Raw genomic sequence first — 25,469 nt, 5'->3', positions numbered from 1 at the left:
CTGGGCTTGGAGGTCTCCTGGGAGCTGAGAAGATTGATGAGTTAGGGAGCTGAGCAAGGATGCCCTTCCCCCCAGCCCACTATTTTTGGTTAAGGGATCTTCATCAGCAAGAGGTTGTCTCTTTAAGGAAGGAAGGACTCCAGAGGCAGGTCGGGAGAGAAGCTAGCAGTGTGCAGAACACACAAATGAGGTCATTGTTTGGCCAAGTGGAGCCGGAGCTTCCCCAGCTAGGTGACCACAACAGCGTGAAACCTAGCCTGCCGAAACCTCCATTCTTGCCAAGATGTAAGGACTTGTTCCAAAATGGCTTTGGAAGACCCTAGGGTCTTTTACAAGGTCACTAGTCTCTTCAACAAACCTCCCTATCCTTTTAAGGACTCATTGCTGCTCCAGAGCAAGCCCCATTTCCAGACAGAACACGAGCAGACACTCCTTCAAGATTCCTTTATCTGTACTCCTGGGGGAATAAAATAAGCTGGCATTTCCAAGGCAACTAGGCGTTAATTAGTTCACTTACAGATAGCATGGTGGGTTTTTAAGTGTGTGTGGTGGGGGTGGAGCACAGGAGTGTTAAGACGGGTCTCTCTGCATAACCCTGGTTGGCCTGGAACTTTGGTCACCAGGCAGACTTTAAAACTCCCAGCGGCAGGGCAGTGGTGGCACACAACTTTAATCCCAGCACTCGGGAAGCAGAAGCAGGTGGATGTTATGAGTTTGAGGCCAACCTCTTACAAAGTTTAAGGACAGCCAGGACTGTTATACAGAGACACCCTGTCTTGAAAACCCAAAACAGACAAAAACAACCTCACAGCAATCCTCCTGCTTCTCTTCTCCAAGTGCTGGTCTTACAGGCAACTGAACCACCATGCCTGCCCTACAGCACTTCACTTTGCGCATGTGCACTTGAGGTAGTTTAGTAAGTTATTAACACCACAGACAGGCAACAGCATGGCCAGACCTCTGAGTACAGTTCAAATCTCCAAATAAGAACAAAACAACCAAAAAAACCAAGATAGAGATGCTCCCAAGCCCAAGATAAAGGGCGGAGCCTAGGAACACCTATGGAATCTTGTCTCTGCATCTACAAGGGATAATCTCTATCTGGGAGGGGATGGAATCAGACTAAGCGGAGGGGAGGGGCGGTGCTAAAGACTTGGCTATCAACAGTGATCAGCTCCCATTCTCTGTCATCAAGCGCTCATCTCCATTTTGTTTTGCTTTTCCACTTTACAAGATCATATCTGTGATTTCATGTCAGTCACAAAAAGTTAGGGTTCAGATTACAGATCTTCAGCACGCAGCCAAATTGGCTGGAGTGCAAAGGCTGCTGCGCGCAAGGCTGGACTTGCTATCCTAGACTTCTGAGAAGACACCAGATCCAAACTCTGTTCTAAGAGGAGCAGCCCTGAAGAAAACAGATTTGGCCAAGGTCACTGAGCACGTGGTTGGTGCTGCGTGGAGCCTCGAGTGCTTTCGAAGTAGGGAGCAGCCTCCCCCATTTCTTTGCTTTCCCCTCAGCCTCCAATCAACCCTCCAGCTACAGAAATCCATACCCCGCCTCCCCGTATCTTCTGTATGTTTATCTCTTCTCCCTCCCATCTCCACGCCTCACCCAATCCGTAGCCCCAAATTTCAACACACAGTTCAGACCAAGGTTAGAAAAAGCCTAGAAGGCACTTTATTGGAGGTCTAAGCCTCCATTCACAGGAAAAGGGATCCAGGAACCCCATCTTGAGGGGTCTGGCATCACCACCCCACTTCACGCTGGTCTAGTTAGGAGACCTAGAACAATCAATCTGGCCAGCAGCAGTCAGTGGGAGAAGAGCAGGGAGGGGAATGCTTTAGAAAAAATAGCTCTCTATGTACACTTGCAATATTTATAGCACATAAATTAGGGATGCTCGGACCCCCGCCTGTGGAGCCTGAGTACTGGACCGAGAGAAGGAAGTCAATCCAGGAAGGAAGGCTGGAGAACACAACCCCTGCACTCTCCTCCCACGGATCTCCCCAGCCTCCTTGCTTGAGCCCAGGCATCTGCAGGTGGGTCTCTTCTGCAGTCAGTGCTGGGACTGGAAGGAGCTGGAGTCCCGGCTGTAGAGTCAGCGATCAGGTCACTTCAAACCCTGAGGCTTGTAATTCCAAAAGGTGGGCGAGGAGAGGCCACAGGCACTTCAGGATACAACACACCTGCCGGGTTCCTCCTCTCCACAGCAACACAGTGAACACATCCACATTGAGGGGGCCTTCCGGCCTGCCTGTCCTTCCAGAATGGCTTCAGTTTGAGTTTGTGTCTGAGCCAGGTCCTGACCATTAATTCCGACTCTCTGTGACCTCTTCCTCCTTCCAGCCGCTGGAGTTCTTGCCGAACTTGTAGACGAGTCGCCGGCCGTCCACCCGTTCCAGGATCTCCCGTTTGTAGTAGTACCTGGGTGGGAAGACGGTGGTCAGCGGGGACTTGCTGTGGCCTGAGGTTTCCCCTGGCTTTGCTGCCCTGAGCCTGCCTTCATCCCACCTGCTGTGGCCACACTGGTTTGTAATTATGGCCCTGCACCTGTTTCTTCATTAGCTTCTCTGTGCCTTCCAGCTACGGCCTGGGGCTTCTCATGAAGGTGCATGAGCTCAGGGATGCTGAACTAGTCAGGACAGCCCCTGCCACAAGGGGCAAGGGGGCTGCACTGCAAATACACCGCTCTTTCTATCACTCTCCAAGTGTCTGAGAGTAAATCTGCAGAGAACACAGATGTGTTAGCTGACGCTAAGTGTGCTCAGGTGTCTGGCTAACGCTTTCCTCACACTTCGGTTGACCAGTGAGCCAACTCTGCCCTGTGGGCCCTCACGCTCGTCGCGGGTAATCTAGGAGAAGACAGCAGAGTTCAAACAGAGGTCCCTGAGAGATGACGGGTGACAGCCCCCAGCTTACCTCATGGCCCGGCTCAGCTTCTCGTAGGTCATGTTGCTGTTCTTTTTCTTTTGGCCCCAGAGTTGGGCCACGGCCTCTGAGCGGAGGAACTTGAACACACCCTCATGCCGGTTCTCCCATTTCATGAGGCCTTCGTTGAGCTCAGGGTGGATGAGGATGTCTCGGATGAACTCCCACAAATGAGTACCTCTGGGGGCTGCAAGGGAAGATTCCCTCAGTTATCAGTCCTGGGTGCCCCTCTCCTCCAGGCCATCTGGCCTCGCCTATCCCAATGCTAAGAGCCAAGTGGATAGTCCCTTTAGACTTCCTGGGCAAGGTCCTCTTAGAACCACTGTAGTGGCTGCTGCCTTCTTTGCTCCAAAATGCCGTGTGCTAGGCAGACTGCACAGAGCACACAATTCTCTAAGGCTCAAACATCTGGCTAAGATGGACACACATACTCCTTTCTGAGTGGCTCATGGATCAATGGGGACCAACGTTGGTGGGAACTTGGCACACATGGGGACAGAGAGCTGGCTGTAGCCTAGAGGACCAAGGAACAGCTTCCTGGGGGAAAAAAAAACCATCCCCTCGGGACAAGAATGAAAGCAGGCCATGACTGCGTACGTGCAGGCCTGTGAAAGAGGCGGCAAACGCAGCAAACCTGGGGTGACCTCCAGGTGGTTCAGAGCAGCTGGAACACACAAAGCCTGAGGCCCCTTCGGCAGGCTGTGCCTGGAGTCCCAGCCAGCCCAGCCCACTGGACTGAGCCGGTCTGAGCGCCCACCAGCTGCCTCCTCACCACCAGAAAGCTCCGTCAAGCAAGACAGGGGCGTGTGTAGGAAGCCTGGATTTTCTCTGTGAGCTTCCCCCTAGGATCCTTGGTCTCCCCTCTTCTGTAATGAGGTGATAGAACGCCATGGAGCCTCCCAACTGTTCACAAAGGTAAGAAGCTCCGCCCACAGTCCCATCAGCCCCTGTAACTTACCATGCTTGCTCTTCTTGCCTTCTAGGCAGTCCCAGTACTCTTTGCTCAGCTTTCTGGGGCGCCCCCGTTTCCTCTTCCCGTGCTTGGGTTCCCCCTTCTTATAGTCAGGAAAGCCATCTACGGGAAGGGGTTGGAAGGTCAAAAGAAGGTGAGGGTAAGGTGTCAATGGGAAGCCTTTCTATAGAAACCACAGTAGAGCAGAGAGGAAGACAGGACAGAGTGGCGGGACGCTGTGGAACAGGACCGCCCCCCCCCCCAAGATCAACCCTCAACTCACCTCTAGGGAAGACCTTGCTATCAGTGAGATCCAGGTCCAAGTCACTTCCACCGGAGTCAGAGGAGTGGGAGCTCTGGGGAGTAGCGGTTCCTAGGGGTGGAGAAGTCAACTTGAGTGCTGGGACGAGCTTACCCTGTCTGCAGATTCAGGTAATCGTTCTGGAAACTAGGTGCACTCTGGGACATTTGGAGAAGGGAGACTGAGGCATGGCCAGTCCGCTCACCTGCAGTAGACACATCAGAGCTACCAGGGGAGGGCGCTCCAGGGCCATAGCTACTGCCGTAGTAGGGGCTGGCCTGGCGGCCATCATCCAACAGCTCCTGGGCGAAAGGGCTTCCCTGATCTGGGAAAAATAAGTTGGAGCTTAGAGAGGCCCAGGGGACCAGCAAGGACAAGAGAGACCACCCAGAAGCCCCGAGAACGGGCTATCGAGTTTTTTTCTAGTTGAGAGAGTGTATATCTAGCACGTTGGAAGGGTTGCGGATAGGACAAGACAAGCTGGAGAAAGAAAAAAAATAAAATAAAATAAAATGGGTTCTCACCAAAGGGGCCCGAGTCTCCTAGACCCTCTTGGAAGGCCATGCCATCTTTCTCCAGCAGTTCGATGATCCAGCTGAGTTCATCTGACGAGCTGGAGGAGGCTGGCGGAGGCAGGAAGGGGTCACTCACCACTTCGGGCAAGGGCTCGCTGGCTGTGCCCTCCAGCCAGGCGCCCGGAGTTCGTCCTTCCCAAGGCCCATCCTCCCTATTCACTGCCCTGGCCTGGACTTACTGAGGTCCCGAAGCTGGGCGTAGAGTTGGTCTCCCAGAGGCCCAAAGACCAGTCTTAGCTCCTCAAGGGCACAGCTGCAGAGGGTGGCCCCGTCCATATCGCATCGCGAGAAGTCGATGGAACTGGCGTCGTACTTGTTCTTCTCCACTTGGTAGCTGATCCAGTCCAAAACCTGGCTCTTTGACCAGAACTGGGGCTGCTCCCCTGACCAACTCGCCTTCTCTGAAAGGAGGAGCGCAGTCAGAGGGTCAATACAGGCCAGTTTGATGTCCCTTTGGGATCTTGTCTGGGGTCCTCCCCTCCCATAGCGGTGTAAGGGGGGGGTAATAATAGTCACAGTCACGATGCCCCCGGTTTCAGTGCTTTCCTCTGTCGTTTGTGACAGTCCCTCTATTCCCCGCCACCTCAGCCATAACAGGCTTCTCACAGGGGCTGGGAGCACAGTCTAGCATGCATAAGGTCTTGCTTGGATTCTTGCCCCAGCACTACTCAAATAAATAAATGAATAAATCCTCCCCAGCCCCAAGCCTGGGGGTTCCCTTGGAGATCTTCCTCCCTACCCATTGAGCTAAGAGCCTCTCAGGCGAGTGTGCTGTCTCTCCAGATACCCCGCTGCACAGTGCTCACCTGGACCTCCCAGCGACATCTGGGGGTTGTTAAGCGTCAACATCAAGTCTTCGGCGCCAAAGGTAGTCGATGGAGGAGCGGGAGCCAGGGCGGGGTCTTCTGAACTGTACATGGCGTTGAAGTAGTTACTAAAAACGTTGCTGATCTCACAGGTGGCTGCCATGAGGCCCCCTGGGAAGAGGAGACAAGTTGGTCAGGGCACTTCCATTACTCAGTTCTGGCCAAGCCTGGGCAGCAACAGCCAAGAGGCAGGAAGGAGTTCGGTGTTGCTGTAAACAGTCATATTCTCTTTTCAATAAGCCCCTGAAGAAAGTTACTTGAGAAGCTGAGGCTGAATGATCTCTTGAGCCTAGAAGCGCCAGGCCAGCCGGGCGCCAAACTGGGAGATTCCGCTCCAACAACAAAAAAATTAAAAATAATCTCAAGCAGGATGGAACCACGAGACAAACTCTGCTGAGGCTCCCTCCACAAATCACCTGGACCCTTGAACTAAAGAAGCCACCCTGTCCCTCCAAGACACTGACCTGGTCTCTGACCAGTCCCGGAACACCCCCAACAGCCCTAACACTCAGGTTAGGAAGCTCCAAGCTGGAGTAATTAAGTTTAGAACTGTAAATCCACTGGACGGTTCCCGGGGCCAGAGTTGGGGAATGTGACCCTACCGAGAGTCAGGGTTCGATGTGGCAGGCGGGTGAGCAGGCTTCTGAGGCCACAGGAAGGGAAGAAATCTAGGCGGCTGAAAGGCTCAGCCAGGTAGCAGTGATGAGTGTGGCCAGCGCGCTCCCCCACCCTCACTAAATAGAGTGGCGCCTGGCTCCTCCCCGCCAGGTCTTCAGTGTGCGTCCCCAGTTGTAACCTGAGCTGGTGGCTTATTGGATGCAGGGGATTTCCTTCAGACTGGGCTCCCGGTCCCAGGTGATTTGCATATTCCGTGCCACTTGGCCCAGATCCTAGCAGGCGGTGCTGGGAAATCAGGCCTGGCTTGTTTAATGATTGTCAGAGTCTGTCATTCCGCACCCTCTGGGGTTGGGCCCTGGGTACTGGACTGGGCAGGTGGCGGGAACATTGCTGGGGTGGGCATCTGGTTTTTAGGCCTCTATCTAGGCGGGGAAATTCTTCCTAGGGACCTGGCCAGGGCCGGACTAGGAAGGAGAAAGCAAGGCGAGGAATCTGAGCCGGTGGCTGGGTCAGAACGGCTGCATCTAACTGTCTAAAGAGGTCTGGGAACAAAACGGCCTAGTAAAAGTTACAGAGGTTCAAGGATTTTCTCCACAGCAACTGGGGTGCTGAAGCGACTAGGCATCACACTGGGCCACATTCACGCTCCAGCGTGGTTTCAGCCGGTCGGTCTAGCCAGCCACAGAGCTGGTAGCACTTTGCCTGTCTGGAGTCCTCCCGAGCACGATGGTTGCTGCGGCGGGAAACACCAGGCACTTAGACCTTCAAAGGTCTAACATGGTGCCTGTGGCTCTCTCCCTAAGGTCGGCTGGAGGTGCTGGAGTTCACGTGGCTAAGGCTTAACCTTTCCCGACGAAGTCCATCAGTATCTGCCTGCTGCCCTCTAGTGGTCAAAAGCCTAACACTTGCGTTATTACTGACAAAAAGGGACTGTTGTATGTTAATATACTGTTTACCAGACACTTAAGAAAGAAAGAGCCGGAGGCCGGGTGGAACAGGACTTTAAACTCTGCATTCGGGAGGCAGAGGCAGGCCACTCTATGAGTTTGAGGCCAGCCTGGGCTACAGAGTAAGTTCCAGGACAGCCAGGGCTACACAGAGAAATCCTGTCTTGAAAACAAACAAAAAACAACAACGAAGGAGATGCTGGAAGTTGAACCCAGAGCTTCCTAGGCAAGCATCCTACAAATGGGTTATATTCCCAGAATAGTTTGTTTTTTGAGACAGTGTCTCACTATGTATAGGAGTCTATACATATGGTCTATACATAGGGGTTCAAACTCAAGAGATAGGCCCTAGCGCTGGAATTAAAGATGTAAACTGCCCTAACTAGCACTAGAATGTATTAAACATAACAATTTTCATACAAAAACATCCAATAAGCAATGTAGGGCTGAGAGATGGCTCAGGGAGTTAGGGTGCCTGTTGCCAAACCTGATGACCTGTGTCCTATTCATGATAAAGGGCGAGAACTGACTTCTGCAGTGGTGCCCTCTAAACACACACACACACACACACACACAAATACACACTATCTATTATCTGTCTATCTATCTATCTATGGAGACACACACACACACAGGGTCTCTATATAGTTCTGGCACCCTGGCTATCCTGGAACTCACTATATAGACCAGACGAGCTTCCAACTCTCAGAGATCCACCTGCTTCTGTCCCCTCAGTGCTGGGATTAAAGGTGTGTGCCACTACACCTAGCTATAAATATAATTTTTAAAATATTTAGAATCAGTGTTGGACATGCATGGTGGTGCATGCCTTTAGTCGCAGCACTCCCAGCCTTAGTGAACCTTGTGAGTTTGAGGCCAAGCCTTGTCTACATAAAACAAACAAACAAATAGAAAGAAAACAATGATGCACAGTTGTCTTCGTAAATAGTTTGCTCAGGCCACTGGATTAGGGAAATGACAATGTTGCTGGGGCCTTTGTCCGACATGCAGTACCTCTGGCCACCAACTTGAGTCCTGTGTAATCAATAGCTCTTGGGGGACTTAAATACAAAGGACCGGCTTGGCAGACCCTGCTAGCAATCCCTGAGTAGAAGTACCAGCGGGGCAAGGAGGAGGCAGGAGATTCATATTTCAGCATCTGCATGTGGGTGGTCAGAGATCGTGTCAATTTCTGCGTGTCGGTACAAGGGAGGGGTCCCAACCAGAGGCATGTGCCTAGAATCCTAACTACTCAAAATGCTGAGGTGGGCGCACTGAGTTGCAGGGTAGCCTGGGCTACTTAGTAAGACTAAATGTTATCTCAAAAACAAAGAGCTGGCAAGCTGGCTCAATGGCTAAAAGCATTTGCAGCATAAACCTGATGGGCTAAATTCAGTCTCTAGATTCCATGTAAAGACAGGAAAGAAACGATTCCACTGTTATTCTCTGACCTCCACATGCACAGGTGGCATGGATGCGCCCCATAATAATAAATACTAATAATGATAACAATTTGATTTTTAAAGGGGTAGGTAGGGCTGGGGATGTGCTAGCCTAGCTTGCACAGAGTCCTGGGTATAACCTCAGCATCACATAAAGATGCACATGGTGGCCTCTGAAATTCATGTGCTCAGGTCCAGCCTCAGCTACATATGGAGTCTGAGGCTATCTTAGGCTACAGCGGATTCTGTCTCAAAGTCAAAAAACAGAAACTAGCAAAGAATGAGGGTGTGGGACTCTATAATCCCTTAGATCTCTTCCAGCTCCAGCTGTTTTTTGTTGCCTGAAGAGCCATTAAATAATCAGTTTTCTTCTGCATTTAAATACAGGATTTGGTGGGAAGGGATGGTGCCCTTAATCCCAGCCCTTGGGAGGCAGAGGGATCTCTGAGTTTGAGGCCAGCCTGATCTACAAAGTGAGTTCCAGGATAGCCAGGGCTATACAGAGAGACCCTGTCTGGAAACACACACACACACACACACACACAAGTGCGGTACCCTCTGTTTATGGACAATCAACCCCTCAGATGGTCCTCAAACAAAAGGTGATTCCTTTTGCTTCTAGGTGTCCCACTGTCCGAGGACCACAACCCACTCCCATCCCCACAGTATCCATCTTCAAAACTACAGGCTCCTTTCCACCAGGTCAGGGCTGCTGGGCAGCCAGGGGCTCTGGGTAGGATTTTCCCTGGCCCTTCAGGGGACCTCCCCCATGCAGCCTGAGGCAGACACACCCTCTACCCAGTCAAGCACCCTGGAATGTGGGAGAACCAGTTCTTAGCCTCAGGGCTGCTCATGTGCTCCTTCACCCAAGAACACCTGGTTGGGTCTCCAGAGCAAAGTGGGGAGGAAGATGCAGAGAATGAGACCATCAGCTAGCCCCCCTGCCTTCATGGGGCCTCTACCCAGAGAAACAGAGCTATGGAAACCTTATAGCCAGCCCATCCCTTTGAGCATTAATTCCTTCACTGGCCAAATGGAGAAGAAAAGTGAGAAAGAATTAGATTCAGGGCAGTGCTTTGGAAGGTTCCCAGACTACAGGGAGAGCTACGGAGCAGGGGAGGCAATGGGCCTGCACAGCAGCCTGCCTATACGCTGAACATGGCCTCAGTGACATAGCTTCATCTTCAGGAGGGGCGGGTAACAAGAGCATTGCTGTCCCCTGTCCTGTAAGAGCACAAGCAGACCCCACAGGACTCCAGCAGAGCCAAGATGTGAGTGAGACAGGACACATGACTCCTGACGCTCATGCTACAAAATGTGAGTGGAAGCCGGGCGGTGGTGGCGCACACCTTTAGTCCTGGCACTCGGGAGGCAGAGGCAGGCGGATCTCTGTGAGTTCGAGCCCAGCCTGGTCTACAGAGCTAGTTCCAGGACAGGATCCAAAGCCACAGAGAAACCCTGTCTCGAAAAACCAAACCAAACCAAAACAAAACAAAACAAACAAAAAAAAAAAGACAAAACAAAGATATTGACAGGTCTCAGGGCTGACAGGACAGATATAAAAGTTGGGGGTCAGGGGGGCAATGTGACAGTCCTAAGATCAGCAACAGCTTATAAGTGATTGCCAGTACCCCGTTACTCGATCTTCTGGGCCCTCAAATCCCTGTCCTGTAGCTCACAGCTTCCGCTGTTGGTGAGGCTGGTACAGAGTCAAGAACAGTGTCCTGTTTACCACCTGGCTTTCTCCACCACGGTATAGGGAAGGCAACGCTAAAGCTGGAGACAGGTTCAAAGGTCCGCGTTTAGCAGAGACAAATGTATCTCAGCGTTTCTTCAAACCCTCCCGTTATCCTACTCGCAAGCCCAAGGTGCTAACTGCTTCAGCCTCCATGTTGAAGCCAGGAAATCAGCAGACCTGCCAACCACAACCATTACAATAGTTACTGAGGTGCTGCAGTAGGGGAGGCCCAGAAAGCTCCAGGGATGTGATGGAAGACAAAGGAAGCCTGAGAACACCCTATGCCTGTAGGCAACCAAGCACAAATGACACAAAGGGGACCCCAGGAGGAGAAATTTAACAGTGACTGTCTTCTGCCTGTAATCCCAGCACTCAGTATGGAGGAGGATCTCCACAAGTTTGAGTCTGGTCTAGATAGTGAATTCCAGGCCAGAAAAAAAAACACAACACAAAACCCAGGGCTGGAGAGATGGTTCAGTGGATAAGGGTACTTGTCACTCAGCCTGCTCCCTGGAACTCACCCGGTAGCACAAGATAAGCAACTTCCACAAGTTGTCCTCTGACCTCCTAATGTGCATCACAGCACACGTGCACGCACACACGTACACACACACATGCACACGCATACGCACACACAAAACATCTCTTTTAAAAAAAAAAACAGGCTGGGCAGTGGTGGTGCATGCCTTTAATCCCAGCACTCGGGAGGCAGAGGCAGGCGTATCTCTGTGAGTTCGAGGCCAGCCTGGTCTACAGGAGCTAGTTTCAGGACAGGCTCCAAAACTACAGAGAAATCCTGTCTTGAAAAAAAAAACCAAAACCAACCAAACAAACAAACAACCCCCCTGCAAAAGACAGAAATAAATGACTCAGTCTATAACTCCAACTTATCTACTTTTTGCTTAAAAATGTTTATTTGAAAGAATGAAAATTTACTCTCTGCAGCCTGGGCTATAGGAAGCATGGAGGGCCTTCTAATCTCAGGACTCTCTGGACCAGAAAGAAGTTCCCATCAAGGCAGAGACCCCAGTGTCACAGACACATAAGGCCAAAGGACAGACAGGCGATCTAAGAGAACAGAAGCTTCAAGACACTGGCTTGAGAACTTGAATTTGGAAGGAACAATTCTTCAGGAAACACCTGAAGCCAAAGAGGTGGAGACCACCGACAGGAGCCTCTAACTGCCCTTGGGCACCAGGATCTGCCGGATGTAGTTGACCACGTTGCTGTGGAGCTGGGAAGCAGTGGCTGCAAAGGTGTCCTTGGCGAGGGTCCGGGCCACTTCGCTGCCACTCATCATGGCATGATACAGTGGGAGGGTGTACTTCTGCTTTCCCTGTAAGAAGCACAGACACCTATCCTCAGTGTGGGGTCAGGGCTGGAACGAAGCGCTTCTCTACCAGAACCACTGATTTTGGCATATTCTAGGGGGTAGAGAATGATCCTAGGCAGAGAAATGAACCCCAACTCATGGTAACAAGGAACCATCTACAAGCACAAACACATGAAATGGGTTGACACAAAGGGACTGCAAACTTTGAAAGCTGGAGGCAGTTATTTATAGAAAACCAGAGCATGTAAGGTCCATCTACAATGAAGCCAAACCCCGAGTCAAGTTCACGTAACTGTATGGCAGCTGCATGGCAAGCTTCCTGAGACCTGGGGGCTTGGCAGCCGGCCAGATCACTCAAAAAACCTCCCATGGACTTGCAGTCCCCTCTTCACCCAGCCTGTACTACAGAGGAAGCCACCTGGGCATTGCTTTGGATCCAATCAGTCCCTCCTTGCTCTGGAGTCAGAGGATGCTCAGTGGAGTCTCTCACAAGGATCCACTGGTGTTTGAACCAAGTCCCAGAACTCCTCCAGAGAGCAGGGACCTCACCCTTCACTCACCTCATTTGTCCTTTTGCATTGCCCTTTGCCCAGTTTCATTCCCTTTGGCTTCACCAGCTCATCTCCACAAAGCTCCCCAGGCCTGCAACTTCTCTTCCCCCAGGACAAAGCCTCAGGGGATCACACCAACAGCAGAATGATTAGGAGGGCCCTTAGAGGCCAGACCCCACTTCCTCTGAAGTGCAGACCAACCGGGCTCTCACACCCCCTCAGGAAGACCTCAGGTATGATAACAAGGTCCACAGTCTGTGAGGGGACCAGAGATGCGATCACCCACCTGGCTCTGCAGGAATTCCTTCACTTTCCAGAACTCTTCTTGGTGGTCATTTTTAAGGAGGATTTGGCCCCATCTTAGCCGTAACTCAGCGTTCTGGGCATTTGAAATCTTTGGGTATGTCTCTCCAAGTTTTTTCACATTCCCTAGAAAAGAGAAAGCAATGGGTTGTTAATGGCCAGCTGAGGAGGTCCACTTGTCTCTGCCTCCTGAGGGTGAGGCCACCACCACCCAGCTCCCAGAAGGCTCTCTGTCACTAAGTGTCTAACCTAGTGCTCTCAAAAAGCACTGGCCAGAACATCAAGGAGGCTCCCCTACCTTTAGCATCGCTCATCCTGATGTATCTGGCACGGGGATGCTCTAGTCCCCCTTAATTTTACCCTAGACTTTCTGCTCTTCCCCCACGATCTCTCCTCCATTGTTGTAATAAATCTGGATCCAGCTTTGAAACCTGGGCATGTTCAGTTAATGATTCTGAGGATGCAAACCACAGTGTGCTAAAAGGTGACTCTCACGGGACCTGCTGACTGTTATCTCTGACTGAGCAACAACAAGGCACCGGTGGGTAAGATGCTGGGGCTGGAGAGATAGTTTAGTGGTTAAGAGTGCCTGTTGCTTTCCCAGGGACTCAAGTTCAGTTACCAGCATCCACATCAGAAGGTTCACAACTACCTGTAACCACAGCTCTAGGGGATCTAACTCCCTCTTCTGGCCTTTGTGCTTTCTCACACACATGGGACAGATATACACACATACTCTTTTTTTTTTTTTTTTTTTTTGGATTTTTGAGACAGGGTTTTTCCGTAGCTTTTGGTTCCTGTCCTGGAACTAGCTCTTGTAGACCAGGCTGGCCTCGAACTCAGAGATCCGCCTGCCTCTGCCTCCCAAGTGCTGGGATTAAAGGTGTGCCCCACCACCGCCCGGCTACACACATACTCTTAACTAAATAAATCTTTAAGATAACTTTTAAATAAAAAAGAGTTTGGATGACTAGGCTCAAATCCTAGCCCAACCATTTATCAGTTGCGTGGATCAGCGGTGCTTTTCTGAAGCAGTTTCTATTACCTGGGGATTAAGATCACAGTGTCTTCATCACAGAGTAACCATGAGGATTAAATGGTCTAACAGAAACAGCTTATGGAGAGCCCTGCAGAACCTGAGTCTTCATGAACGCCAGGCTTTGTTTAATCTGACCCCAGTGACACCATGTATTAACCTGTACCATTCCGTGACGTATTCCTATGAGGAACCAGTCTCCTTTCTACATCAGAGTCTCTAAGAGGCAGGATCGCTTCTGAATCGCTCTGGCCTCTGACATGAAGCTCTGCACCCAAGAAGCCTGGATTCAGCATGGTTAAGGAGGTAACCCGCGGTCCTTACCGGGTGGGAGAGGGGACTTCTGCAGGATCTTATCTAGGAAGTAGACGAGCTGGTAGGTCTTCCAGGTAGAGATGGATACAGCTTCAATGGCTTGCATGTCTAGCTCTGAGGTCACCCACAGCTCGGCCAGCTCTTCAGCTGGCTTCATGAGTGAGTCCCCAGGGGAGAGGTCGGGAAGGTAGGGGGGCCAGCCAGGGGTGTTCAGCCATCGATCAAACTCAAAACCTTCCAGGTAAAAGAAGACATGATCAGGACTCTCCCACCAGTCATCAAGCCCGAGCAATTCCCTAATTCCCTGGGCTGGTACCCTCCCCATTCCAAATCATCCCGGGAACACTTGGTGCTGCTTGCTCCAGCAGGCTCCTAGCTAGGATGGCATCTGGAGGCTGCCACAGTGGACTGAGCTATGCCTGCTTCTATGTGAAACTGGTTTTTACTTTAAAATTAACATCCTGTCCAGGTGACAGACGGCTCCTAGCTGCAGTCAAGTTCATGTCTCTCCATCACCACAGCACTGTGCATAAGCACCAGGGCCCCAAGCCTGGCTGCCCATCCTAGCTCTGCCGTAACTGTCTGGGAGGCCACCAGCATGTTATTTTACTTCTTGGCGCCTCAATTGTTTGTAAAATGGAGGTGCTAGGCCCCACCTTAGTTGACAGTTGTGAAGATTAAATGAGCAAATACACATTAAAAGCTTAGTGTACTACCTGGTGCATAGTAAGCACACAGTAATTATTAACTATTGTTCCTTACAGTCTCATGACCTTGAAATTTGGGCCTCCAACCAACTGCACAGCGCAACCAAGGCTGAAACTAACTTCACCAAACCAACCAGAGTGATTCAGAGTTCCCATCCCGACAAGGGGTGTGTCTAATGGCCTGTCTGGGTCACAGCGGGGACATCCTCTCTGTTTGAGGAAGCAGTGCCTCCCTTGCTGACGTCAGAGCAGTTGCCAGGATTTCTCTTTGCTCACAGGGCTTAAGGAGATCTCACCGTGAGCTCAGGGCAGAGGTGATGGCCCCTCTTGCTGTCCTGCTTCTGATTTGGGCAGCAGAGGTTACAGCAATCTTCTGGAAAAGGCCAAGAAGTCAGCCTATCTCTGTTTCTTTTTGGTCCTGAGACAAGGTCTCATGTAGCTCACACTGGCCTTGAACTCACTGTGATCCTCTGGCCCCCAGCTCCCAAGTGCTGGGGTCATAGTCATGCCCAAAGGTTTTGATTTTTTTATGCTTTGACTTGAACTTGCCACGGAAACCAGGACTTCAAGTTACGCCTATCGGCTGCCTCGGGCTTAAGTTCAACTTAAAAACAGGCTTTTCATTTGCTTTTGTGTTTCGGAGCTGAGGGTCAAACCCAGGTTACCATACATGACAAGCAGGTGCTCTACCAGCTGAGCCACACTGTCAACCCAGGAAGTCAGAGTCCCTGCCAACCCATTCTTTCCAGGGATTGAGCCCAGAGCCTTGTCCACACTAGGCATGTGCGCTACCGTGGGACTCCTCCCCAGGCCCCTCCGCAGCCTAGGGTCCTGGGCTGGCTCTCCAAATGCTGCTCCAACAGGAACCTATGACTTGATATTTTCCCATCTCACCTTGCTCGTCGTTCTCTGCTACTTCTGGGAAGCCAGCAGTCCAGTTTCCCTGCTCACCTGGAATGGCGTCCACTCTCTTCTTCTTCAACTCGGGGAAATACTCCAGGTAGAATTCCAGAAAATCCTCGGCTAAGATACTTTGGAATTTAAACTCTTCCACATAGGCCTGTAAGGAGGGACGTGGTTGGAGCCTTCTCCGACCATCCTGGGGAGCAGAGCGCCACCCCCAGCTCTCGGGCCCTCTCTGACCCCTTACCTCTTGTGCCCCCTGCCCCTACCCCTGCACTCTGGCCCAGCCGCTTTATCTGTTCCTTGTCCTTCTCCCCTCACGGAGAGTTGACTGTACCTTGAGAAACTTGTCAAACTGATCCTGGTCACCCACCAGGTGGGCCAGGTATGAGACAAAGCAGTAACCTTTCTCGTAGGGGGTCTCGTTGTAGGTGTCATCGGGGTCAACGCCTGGCAGAAGAGAGAGCAGGCAGACTGTAAGCATCCATCTGTATTGTGCTTCTCGGCTTCAGATTACAAGCTAACTGTCGGAACTGCACACACAGCACGCAGTACAGCCAAGGTTTCTAGGTCGCCGCTGGCCTCCCATAGCACTTCAAAGGTAAGAGCAAAGGGCCAGTAACTAAGGATCTAAGAAAAGGCCAGGTAGTCCAGTGGTTCAAAGGGGCTAGCACATTCCCTTGAGCAGAACCTTCAGCTAACTCATAGGCTGGACATGCTGAGACTTTTCAAGTCCTGTGGTCACCACCTACACAGTTAACCTCCCACACATTGTTTTTACAACTGTCCTGGACTAAAGCTAATTACCACGGAACAAGCAGTTAGCTTTGAAACCAGTGGCACCAAAGAACACGAGCTCCCGCTGTACAAGAGGGTTTTAGGTTAGTCACACATGGGACTAAAGGAAAAGGCTAGGAAGAGGAAGTTCTGAGCTGCCGGGTGCACGACCCCGGGCAAGTCACGGGATTGTCCAGTCCTGGGCGTGTCCTCTGTAAGATGAGGCTAGCACTCTTCAGAAGCCTCACTCAGGAGATGGTGAGAAAAGGAGGAGAGCGCCTGCACAAGCAATGACCGCCACTAAGAACTTAGTGGCTGAAAGGACTGGGCTGGCCAGGGCACGCCAGTGGCCCACTTCTCAAAGAAAGCATTCCGACACATGGCTCAGACTAACTTGGGGCTCCAAGCGTAATTTACTGGAGGGGGGAGACAGAGGAGCCTTCTGGACCTGGTTCGATCTTCACCCGCAGCTTGTTGAGCGGGTTCTCCTCTCCGGAGACGTCCATGTGCTGCCGGAGCAGCGCGCGCCCTGTTGCGGCCTCCAGGCACGTGTAAGCAGCTCCTGGACAAAAACAAACCACAGACCCCAAGTTCGCTATGCCCGCATTTTCCTGACAGAGGTACTGTGCTGTCCCCTTGGGGTCTGAGGCACAAGGCTTTATGTTCCAGGGTGACACAAACCAAAGTGACTTAGCCCCTAACTCTCGGATTCTTTGGGCTATAGAGGTTTGGCTAACCTGACCCATAAAAATTGGGGAACCTTTCTTTGCCAACAGGAATGTATTTTTTTTTTTTTGTTTGTTTGCTTGTTTTGTTTTTCAAGACAGGGTTTCTCTGTAGTTTTGGGGCCTGTCCTGGAATTAGCTCTTGTAGTAGACCAGGCTGTCCTCGAATTCATGGAGATCCGCTTGCTCTGCCTCCCGAGTGCTAGGATTAAAGGTGTGCACCACTACTGTTTGGTTTGGTTCATTTTTATTTTTAGGTAACAACTTGTTTTCTATGAAACTTAAAATATTTTTCTCTGATCCTGTCTCACAAAAGAAACTGTCACCTTCACAAACTTTAAGAATCTAAGCTGGGTGTGGTGGAATAGGCCTTTTCTCACCCAGTTCCAGGGAGACAGAGGCAGGTAGCTGCTCTCTGCGAGTTTGAGGCCAGCCTGATCTATATAGTGAGTTCCAGGACATCAAGGGTTACACAGTGAGAAAAGAAGTGAGAGTATGGGGTGGTGGTGCACACCTTTAACTCCAGCACTTGGGAGGCAGAGGTAGGTGGATCTCTCTGAGTTTGGAGCCAGCCTGGTCTACAGGGTGAGTTCCAGGACAGCCAGGGCTACACAGAGAAACCCTGTTTATGTGTGGTACAGGAGTAACTTGGCTCAATGGGTAAAGGGGCCTGTCACCAAGTCCTGTTACCTACAACCAATCACCGAGATTCATACGATAGAGAAGTAACTCCAGAGAGCTGTCCTTCGCCACACAGACACTGGGAACATGCACACGCGTGTACACACTCTTCAGCTCTGCACTTACTACATGTTCTGACTCTGAGCCTCCCCAAGCCTCAGTTTTTTTCTTCTGCATAATGGGAAAATATAAGTTGTGCTTTTGTTTTCTAGTACTTTAGCTCTGGTAAGCGAAACTCATCCTGTAGTCCCCTCTGGCCTTGAGTCAGAGATCTGACACCACGTCCAGATTGTTTTTGCTTGTCTCTTCCTTTTTGGAAAGAGTTTATGCCTACTTTGTTTGAGTGTCCATCTGCACACCAGGAGAGCATCAGACAGCTGTGAGCTGCCATGTGGGTGCTGGGAATTGAACTCAGGACCTCTGGAAGAGCAGCTAGTGCTCTTAACCATGGAGCCATCTCTCCAGCCCTGCCACAGGATTCTTAGTGGCTGAAAAAGACATTCACAAACAAATCTTGCTCTTTGTACTTTGAATAAGAGTATAACTCTGTTCAAACCTTTGGGGAAGCAAAAGATAAAACATACTAAAAGTCTTTATGCCTTTTCTTCTAGCACTTGGGAGGTGGATCTCTGTGAGTTTGAGGCTAGCCTGATCTACAAAATTGACTTCCAAGATGACCAGTGCTGTTACACAAAGAACCCGAAGTCTTTGCCATGTTCAGACCCAGAGGTGGTATTTCTAACAAAGTCATCCTTACTGCGATCATCTGAGGTGTGCACTGACCTGTGTATGTAAACATTGGTCTGGGGCTGGAGAGGTAGCTCAGAGGTTAAGAGGTCATAAGTTCAATTGCCAGCAACCACATGGTGGCTCACAACCATCTGTAATGAGGTCTGGTGCCCTCTTCTGGCCTGCAGGCATGCATGCAGACAGAATACTGAGAATACTGTACACATAATAAATAAATCTTTTTTTAAAAAATGGTTGTCAAAATACTTCTTTGTTCTTTTCTTTGGAGACAGTCTTGTGTAGCCCAGGCTGGCCTCATTAGCCTTGGACTTCTGAACCTTCTAGAGATTACAGGCATGTACAATCATGCCTAGTTTTATGCCTGGGACAGAACCTAGAGACTCCTGTTAGGGAAGGCTCCAGCCACTGAGCTATTAAACCTGATTAATATCTAGTTCCCTGCTCTCAGTGCTGAGGACCAAACCCAAGGCCTTGTGCATGCTAGGCAATCACTCTACCAAAGGCGCTATATTACAAGCCTAAAACCTAATTTAACTAATGTTTTAAATTTTTTTAATGATTTTATTTTTATTTTGTTTATTTTATTTCTTTGAGAATTAAAAATATTTTTGTTTTATTCTGAGACAGAATTTCTCTGTGTAACAGCTCTGGTTGTCCTGGAACTTGCTTTGTGGACCGGGCTGGACTCAGACTCACAGAGATCTGCCTGCCTCTGCCTCTAAGTGGGTTGAAAGGTGTGCACCACCACGCCCAGTACGAGTTATTTAAAAAATATTATCATGGTTTAAAGCCATAGGTGTGAGCCAGGAATAATATATATAGCATATGCCTTTAATTCCTGCCCTCAGAAGGCGGAGGCAGGTGGATCTCTGTTCTATGTGAGTTCCAAGCCAGTCAAGGATGCAAAATAGAAACAAACAAGACCCATAGATGTTCAATCTTTCATACTGACATATGGAAACGGACCTGGGCATGACGGCACATAGCTGTGTCCCAGTATGGGAGGTCGAGGTAGGAGAGCTGAGTCTGCCTCTTCTACATAGTAAGTTCCAGACCAGAAGAGCCTTACACAGCAGGACCTTGCCTGTGATTTCTGCCCCCAATTCTGGAGACTGAACCCAACTGAACTGAACCCTGGCAAGCCCTTTCCCAACTAAACAAATGAACTGTATCCTCAGCCCAAGAACTGACTCAAAAATGTACCAAGCGCTGGGTGTCATGGCTCAGACCTCTTGTCTCAGGACTCAGGAGGCAAAGGCAGGTAGAGAGGTGGTCTATATGAACTGAAGGTCAGCCTGGTCTACACAGTGAATTCCAGGCCAGCCCTGCGAGAGCTGTCTCAAATAACAAAAACCAATAAAAACAAAACAAAAACTAAAAGGGGTTGAGAGATGATTTCTGGTCTTTAAGAGGACTCAAGTTTGGCTCCCAGCACCCATGTCAGGCCGCTCAAAACTGAGTCTACTCCAGATACCTCTGACCTCCAAGGGCACTTGTTCTCGAGTACACTGACCCTCAAGCAGACACAGCCCTACATACAATTTTTTTTAAAGATTTTTTTTTATGGTCTATTTAACTTTATTCTATGTGCATTGGTGTGAAGATGTCAGATCCCCTGCAACTGGATCTTCAGACAGTTGTGAGCTGCCATGTGGGTGCTGGGAATTGAACCCAGGTCCTCTGGAAGAGCAGTCAGTGCTCTTAACCACTGAGCCATCTCTCCAGTCCCCTCTACATACAATTTTAAAAACATAAGAAAAAAAGAAAATAAGGAAAACAAATCTGGGCAGTAATCCCAGCAAAGCAGAGGCAGCTAGATCTTAGTGAGTTTGAGGCCAGCCTGGTCTACAAGAGCTAGTTCCAGGACAGCTAGGGCTGTTACACAGAGAAACCCTGTCTCGAAAAACCAAAAAGAAAGAAAGTAAATAGACTATATTTTTGATGGTATTGAATGCTGAAACTACAAATCTATATTTTTCTATGTTTGCCAAACATCTTGTTTTAAAATAATAATAATTGTTCTACTACTTAGAACATATAATAGACAGCAGCCTCTTATTAATCTTATTAATTCATTAATGAGACAGCAGCCAAGCTTTTCAAGCTTTTAAGGTTTGTTTTGTTTTGGTTTTGGTTTGGTTTTGTTTTTTCGAGACAGAGTTTTTCTGTACCCTTGGAGCCTGTCCTGGAACTAGCTCTTGTAGACCAGGCTGGCCTCGAACTCATAAAGCTCCTCCTACCTCTGCCTCCCAAGTGCTGGGACTGAAGAGGGCCCAACTTTGGTGCCCTCTTCTGGCATAAAGGTGTACTCACATACCATATGATCACGCATATACATTAAATTAACTAATTAAAAAACAAAAAAGTTCCAAGTAGGTTTAGCCCTTGAAGGTCCTTCACCTGAGATTTGTGCCTAAGTTCCTCCTCCCTTCAATGCCCACCTACACCGTGAAATCACAGGAGCAGATGGCACTAAGAATGGGGCCAGGTGCTTTAGAAGGAGAGCGCCTTACCGAACAGGATGGTAGAGATCCTCCTCTGGGCATACATGGTGAAGCCTTCGTTGAGCCAGAACTCCCCCCAGTTGGCATTGGTGACCAGGTTCCCAAACCAGCTGTGGGAGATCTCATGGATGATGACATCGGCTAAGGAGCGGTCCCCTGCCAGTAGGCAGGGGGTGACAAAAGTCAGACAAGGATTCTCCATTCCTCCAAACGGAAAGGATGGCGGCATGAAGAGCAAATCGTACCTGCCAAGAAACCGGAGGTCACAGGAGGCCCAGACTCCTCAGAGAAGACCTCACATCCCTTTCTTCTTCAGAGCCAGGGCTGCAGCCACTAAAGCGACAGAATAACTCAGGTCCAGGGCTGAAAGTGAAGCCCTTCCCCAGGAAGTTCCCCTGTATTCCTGGGTCCTTCCCCAGGAAGCTCCCCTGCCTTTGTGTTTGTTCTCTTAAAGGCAGCCAAGCCCTGCTTCCCTCTCCTCCGCAGTGAGCATGCCCTCACCTCCATCATACTTACCTCACTGGAGGCCAACTTGGGGTCATGAAGACCAGCCTGCATCTTCAAGCCTGCAGCTCGAAGTAGATTAAGTAACCCCCCCACAAAGAGGAAAGCTATGCTCACAAAGGCCCTGGGTTTCTCCATTCTCCCCACCTCTAGCTTGGCAGCACTTCAAAAACTATTCCTCCCATATCCCGTTAGCAGCCACTCAGAGCCTGGTTCATCCTTTCCTCTTTGCTTCCTCCCGACCAGGGTTCTGGGACAGGAAAGCTTTGTTCTAGGAGACAGACGGAAAGAAGCAGCCCCAGGAAGGTGGAAACTCAGATTCACAAACACATCATTTAGTTGATACCACACCTTCCCCAAACATAGGGTCCAAAAAGCTTCTCTCCCGTTGCCAGAAATTCTTCTATCACCCCATTGTACTCTTCCTTGGCAGCTTCAATTAGGCAGGGCTCTGCCCACACCCGGCTCCTAAGCAAAGAGAGGCAGAAGAATGCTTAGAAAATGCTGCTGCAGCTACATGAGCCACCTGCAGAACACCATCCTTGGTCCCATATCTGAGCCAATGCGATGTGGTCACATGGCCAGTCACTCAGCCCCAAAGGCTGCTCATCACAGCTGGGTATGAGAATCTAAGCTCGCCTTGAGGAGGTGCCAGTCAGTTTCTCCAGACAAGACGTGAAATCCATGGCTTCCACACTGAACTCAGTGCTGCAGGAGTGAAGATGAAATAAAACAGAACATATGACTCGGGCCCAAAACTCAGCACTGAAGAGGCTGAGGCAGGAGGATTGCTGAGAGTTCCAAGACAGCTAGAGCTATAGAGTGAGACAAATTTCAAAACAAATTAAACCAGTAGCAACTTTAAAACACAGAATATAAGAGGCCTTCATAATGTGACTCACTTCCTTCTTCCTATTTATAGGATAGATGAAAGAATTCTGATAATAGCTGGGTGTGGTGGTGATGCGCCCCTTCAATCCCAGCACTTGGGAGACAGAGGGAGGTGGACCTCTGTGAATTCCAAGCCAACATGGTCTACATGGAGTTCCAGGGAAGCCAGACAGACAGGACTACACAATGAGACCTATCACACACACACACACACACAAACACACACACACACACACACAAAGAAACAAAACAAAAATCTGATAATGGAATACCTGGAATTAAAATTTGTCTTCTAAGGAGCTGGAGAGATGGCTCAGGGAGTAAGAGCACTGGCTGCTCTTCCAGAGGTCCTGGGTTCAATTCCCAGCACCCACATGGCAGCTCACAACTGTCTGTAGCTCCATTTCCAGGGGATCTGATACCCTAACATGGAGTATATACAGGCAAAACATCGGTACATACTAAAAATATAAATAAATCTAAAAACAAAAAAACTGTCTTCTGAGAGAAACCTATAAATACTAATGGAAAAGTTGCCAGTTCTTTTAGGTGCCAAATGGTATTGTGCCTTTACTTCATAGTAAAGCTAGAGTGGGCTTCACGCCTCAGAGGGCACTATGATTTACTGACCTTTAAAGGGTCTAGAACAAGGCCAGAGAGATGGCTCAGGGGTTAAAAGCACCCGCTGTCAAGCCTGATGCCCTGAGTTCTGAGACCCACACAGTGGAAAGAGAAAAGTGAGTTCAGCAAGTTATCCTCTGATCTCCACATGTGCATCACCGTGCTCATGCATGCATATGTGTGCACACATGCACACACACATGCACACACACATGCACACACACACATGCACACACACACATGCACACACACACATGCACACACACACATGCACACACACACAAACCCATACAAATAAATGTAGATGTTGCCAGGCAGTGGTGGCACACGCCTTTAATTCCAGCACTCAGGAGGCAGAGGCAGGCAGATCTCTGTGAGTTTGAGGTCAGCCTGGTCTACAGAGAAAGTTCCAGGACAGCTAAGGTTGTTACACAGAGAAACCCTGTCTCAAAAAAAAAAAAAAAAAAAAAAAATCTAGGATAAACAAAAACAAGCCCATGTATAAATAAATAAAACTAGTATGGCCAAACAGGTGTGTTTACAATGTTTAACATATGGTCCCTTCAACTTTCTATAATTCAAATTTTTTCATAAAAAATAAAGACATAGAGAGCAAGGTGGTATACATTTATACTACTAGCATTTAAATTTTTATTATGTGTATTTATGTGACTGTATGATATGTATGTGCCATGCACATGTGTGCTCAGCACAATGTGGGTGGGGGAGTCCTCTAGTTCTACTGGGTAGATAGGTCCCAAGGGTTGAACTCAGATTATCAGGCGTGGTGGCAAGCACCTTTACCCAACGAGCTATCTTACTGGCCCTTGTAATCCCAGCATTTGGGAGGCTGAGGCTGAGGATTGAGAGTTGGAGGCCAGGCTGTGCTATGCAGGAAGACTCTGTCTCAAGCAACCAACCAAAGAATACAGGCAGGAAACAGGAGAAGAGGGAGAAACACCAGTACCAGTAAGAAGACAGTCAAAAAAAGTCAAGGCTGAGATGGCTAGGGCCAAGAGCGTTGACAGCTCCAGCATTCCTGAAGCCAAGGCCTGCACCTCAAAATTACATAAGTCTTTAGTCACAGCCTCAGTTTGACTATCCACAAGCAGATACAAATATCACCAACCCCACTGAGTCAGGGTAAAGACCAGGAGGGATCATACACAAAGGGGCTCTTGGGGTCCAGCCTGGGACAGGAGGAATGCAGTGACAAGACCCTTGTGTCTGATATACAGCACGGGACCCTAGGATGAGAACAAGGGCTGTCCGCCTGACAGGAGAAGGAAGACATCATCAACACTAATTCACTTCTTTTTGTTCGTTTCTTTGAGACGGGGCTTCATGTAGCCCAGGCTGCCCTCCAACTCACTGTGTGGCTGAGGAGGACCTTGCACTTTGGATCCTCTTGCCTCCACCCCGAAAGTGCTGTGACTGCAGGGCTGTGCCACCACACCTGGCTTGTGCAGTGTTGGGGATCAAACTCAGGGCTTCACGAAGGCAAGGCAAGCATTTTATTAGCCAAGCTACCTCCCCAAACCATCGTCATCACTAGTTAAACGGATCATGTTACCTTGTTTGATAGGCTTTTGGGTCAATTTATTACAAAGGGTTCAAAAGAATCATTATTATATGATATGCTTAGAGCCTGACATATTCCCATTGCCATTGTAAGTCATTCATATGCCTTTTGGTTTTGTTTGTTTCTTTTTTGAGACAGGGTCTCTCTGTGTTGCTCTGGTTGTCCAGGAATTAGCTCTGTGGACCAGGCTGGCCTTGAAATTCAGAGACCCTCCTACCTGTGCCTCCAGGAGTGCTAGGATTAAGGGCATGCACCCCACGCCCAGTTCCTCTTTTTTTTTTAAAAAAACTTTATTTAACTTTATTTCATGCGCATTGGTATAATGATGTCAGATTCTCTTGAACTGGAGCTACAGACAGCTCTGAGCTGCCATGTGGGTGCTGGGAATTGAACCCGGGTCCACTGGAGGAGCAGTCAGTGCTCTTAACCACTGAGCCATCTCACCAGCCCCTAGACAGGGTTTCTTTGTAGCTTTTGGTTCCTGTCCTGGAACTAGCTCTTGTAGACCAGGCTGGCCTCGAACTCAGAGAGATCCACCTGCCTCTGCCTCCCGAGTGCTGGGATTAAAGGCGTGCACCACCGCAGCCTGGCTCTGTTCAAATTTTTTAATCTATCAATGGATTAAAGTAAATTAGGTTAGTACCCTCAAGATCCAGTTGTCCCTGGGAAAAGCCCTGCAGCATCTGCAGAGGTGTGCTGTATCTCTGTCCAGCCTAGTGGATCAAGTGGGAGTCTCACTTAGAAATCCTTTCTATGTGGCATATATATATATATATGCCACATATATATGTGTGTATGTATGTATATATATGTTGTTATGCTTCTCTATTGCTTATTTTGTGTTTGAACAGTGTAATTTATTTTTTCCTAGATTACATTTTTTTTCTAGCTAAAAAGCAAATGATTCTAAAATTTTAA

At 49.4% G+C, this 25,469-nt stretch overlaps 2 protein-coding genes across 2 annotated transcripts in view; both read right to left on the bottom strand.

Annotated features, from left to right (window-relative positions):
• Positions 1 to 1,655: 1,655 nt before the first annotated feature.
• On the bottom strand, positions 1,656 to 6,392 carry Elf3 (E74 like ETS transcription factor 3). Its single transcript, XM_050147850.1, has 9 exons — positions 6,226 to 6,392; positions 5,564 to 5,734; positions 4,937 to 5,158; positions 4,707 to 4,805; positions 4,388 to 4,507; positions 4,165 to 4,254; positions 3,888 to 4,004; positions 2,921 to 3,116; positions 1,656 to 2,425 (listed from the first exon to the last, which is right to left on the bottom strand). Exons 2-9 carry the CDS (start codon positions 5,724 to 5,726, stop codon positions 2,311 to 2,313), a joined length of 1,122 nt encoding a protein of 373 aa, XP_050003807.1. The 5' UTR covers positions 5,727 to 5,734; positions 6,226 to 6,392; the 3' UTR covers positions 1,656 to 2,310.
• Positions 6,393 to 11,255: 4,863 nt separating this feature from the next.
• Positions 11,256 to 25,469, bottom strand: part of Rnpep (arginyl aminopeptidase) — a 21,062-nt gene continuing 6,848 nt past the window's right edge. The window contains exons 4-11 of the mRNA XM_050147785.1: positions 21,809 to 21,925; positions 20,963 to 21,198; positions 16,742 to 16,855; positions 15,854 to 15,966; positions 15,565 to 15,673; positions 13,916 to 14,140; positions 12,539 to 12,681; positions 11,256 to 11,704 (exon numbers count right to left, since the gene is read on the bottom strand). Coding sequence (XP_050003742.1) covers positions 11,546 to 11,704; positions 12,539 to 12,681; positions 13,916 to 14,140; positions 15,565 to 15,673; positions 15,854 to 15,966; positions 16,742 to 16,855; positions 20,963 to 21,198; positions 21,809 to 21,925 — 1,216 coding nt within the window. The 3' untranslated portion in view covers positions 11,256 to 11,545. The remainder of the gene's footprint in view (positions 11,705 to 12,538; positions 12,682 to 13,915; positions 14,141 to 15,564; positions 15,674 to 15,853; positions 15,967 to 16,741; positions 16,856 to 20,962; positions 21,199 to 21,808; positions 21,926 to 25,469) is intronic.

This window comes from Alexandromys fortis, unplaced genomic scaffold (genome assembly GCF_014885135.2).
Source record: "Alexandromys fortis isolate MF-2015 unplaced genomic scaffold, M_Fortis_MF-2015_v1.1 scaffold_58, whole genome shotgun sequence".
NCBI classification, from domain to species: Eukaryota; Metazoa; Chordata; class Mammalia; order Rodentia; family Cricetidae; genus Alexandromys; species Alexandromys fortis.
This window is presented reverse-complemented; position numbering and strand designations above follow the sequence as displayed.

Excerpts from the sequence above, each read along its gene's own strand:
- Elf3 (XM_050147850.1), bottom strand. The coding sequence starts at position 5,726 with ATGGCAGCCACCTGTGAGATCAGCAACGTTTTTAGTAACTACTTCAAC. Across the intron at positions 5,159-5,563 it reads GATGTCGCTGGGAGGTCCAG|AGAAGGCGAGTTGGTCAGGG; the intron begins GTGAGCACTGTG and ends TCCTCCTTTCAG. Across the intron at positions 4,005-4,164 it reads TAGCAAGGTCTTCCCTAGAG|ATGGCTTTCCTGACTATAAG; the intron begins GTGAGTTGAGGG and ends CCCTTCCCGTAG.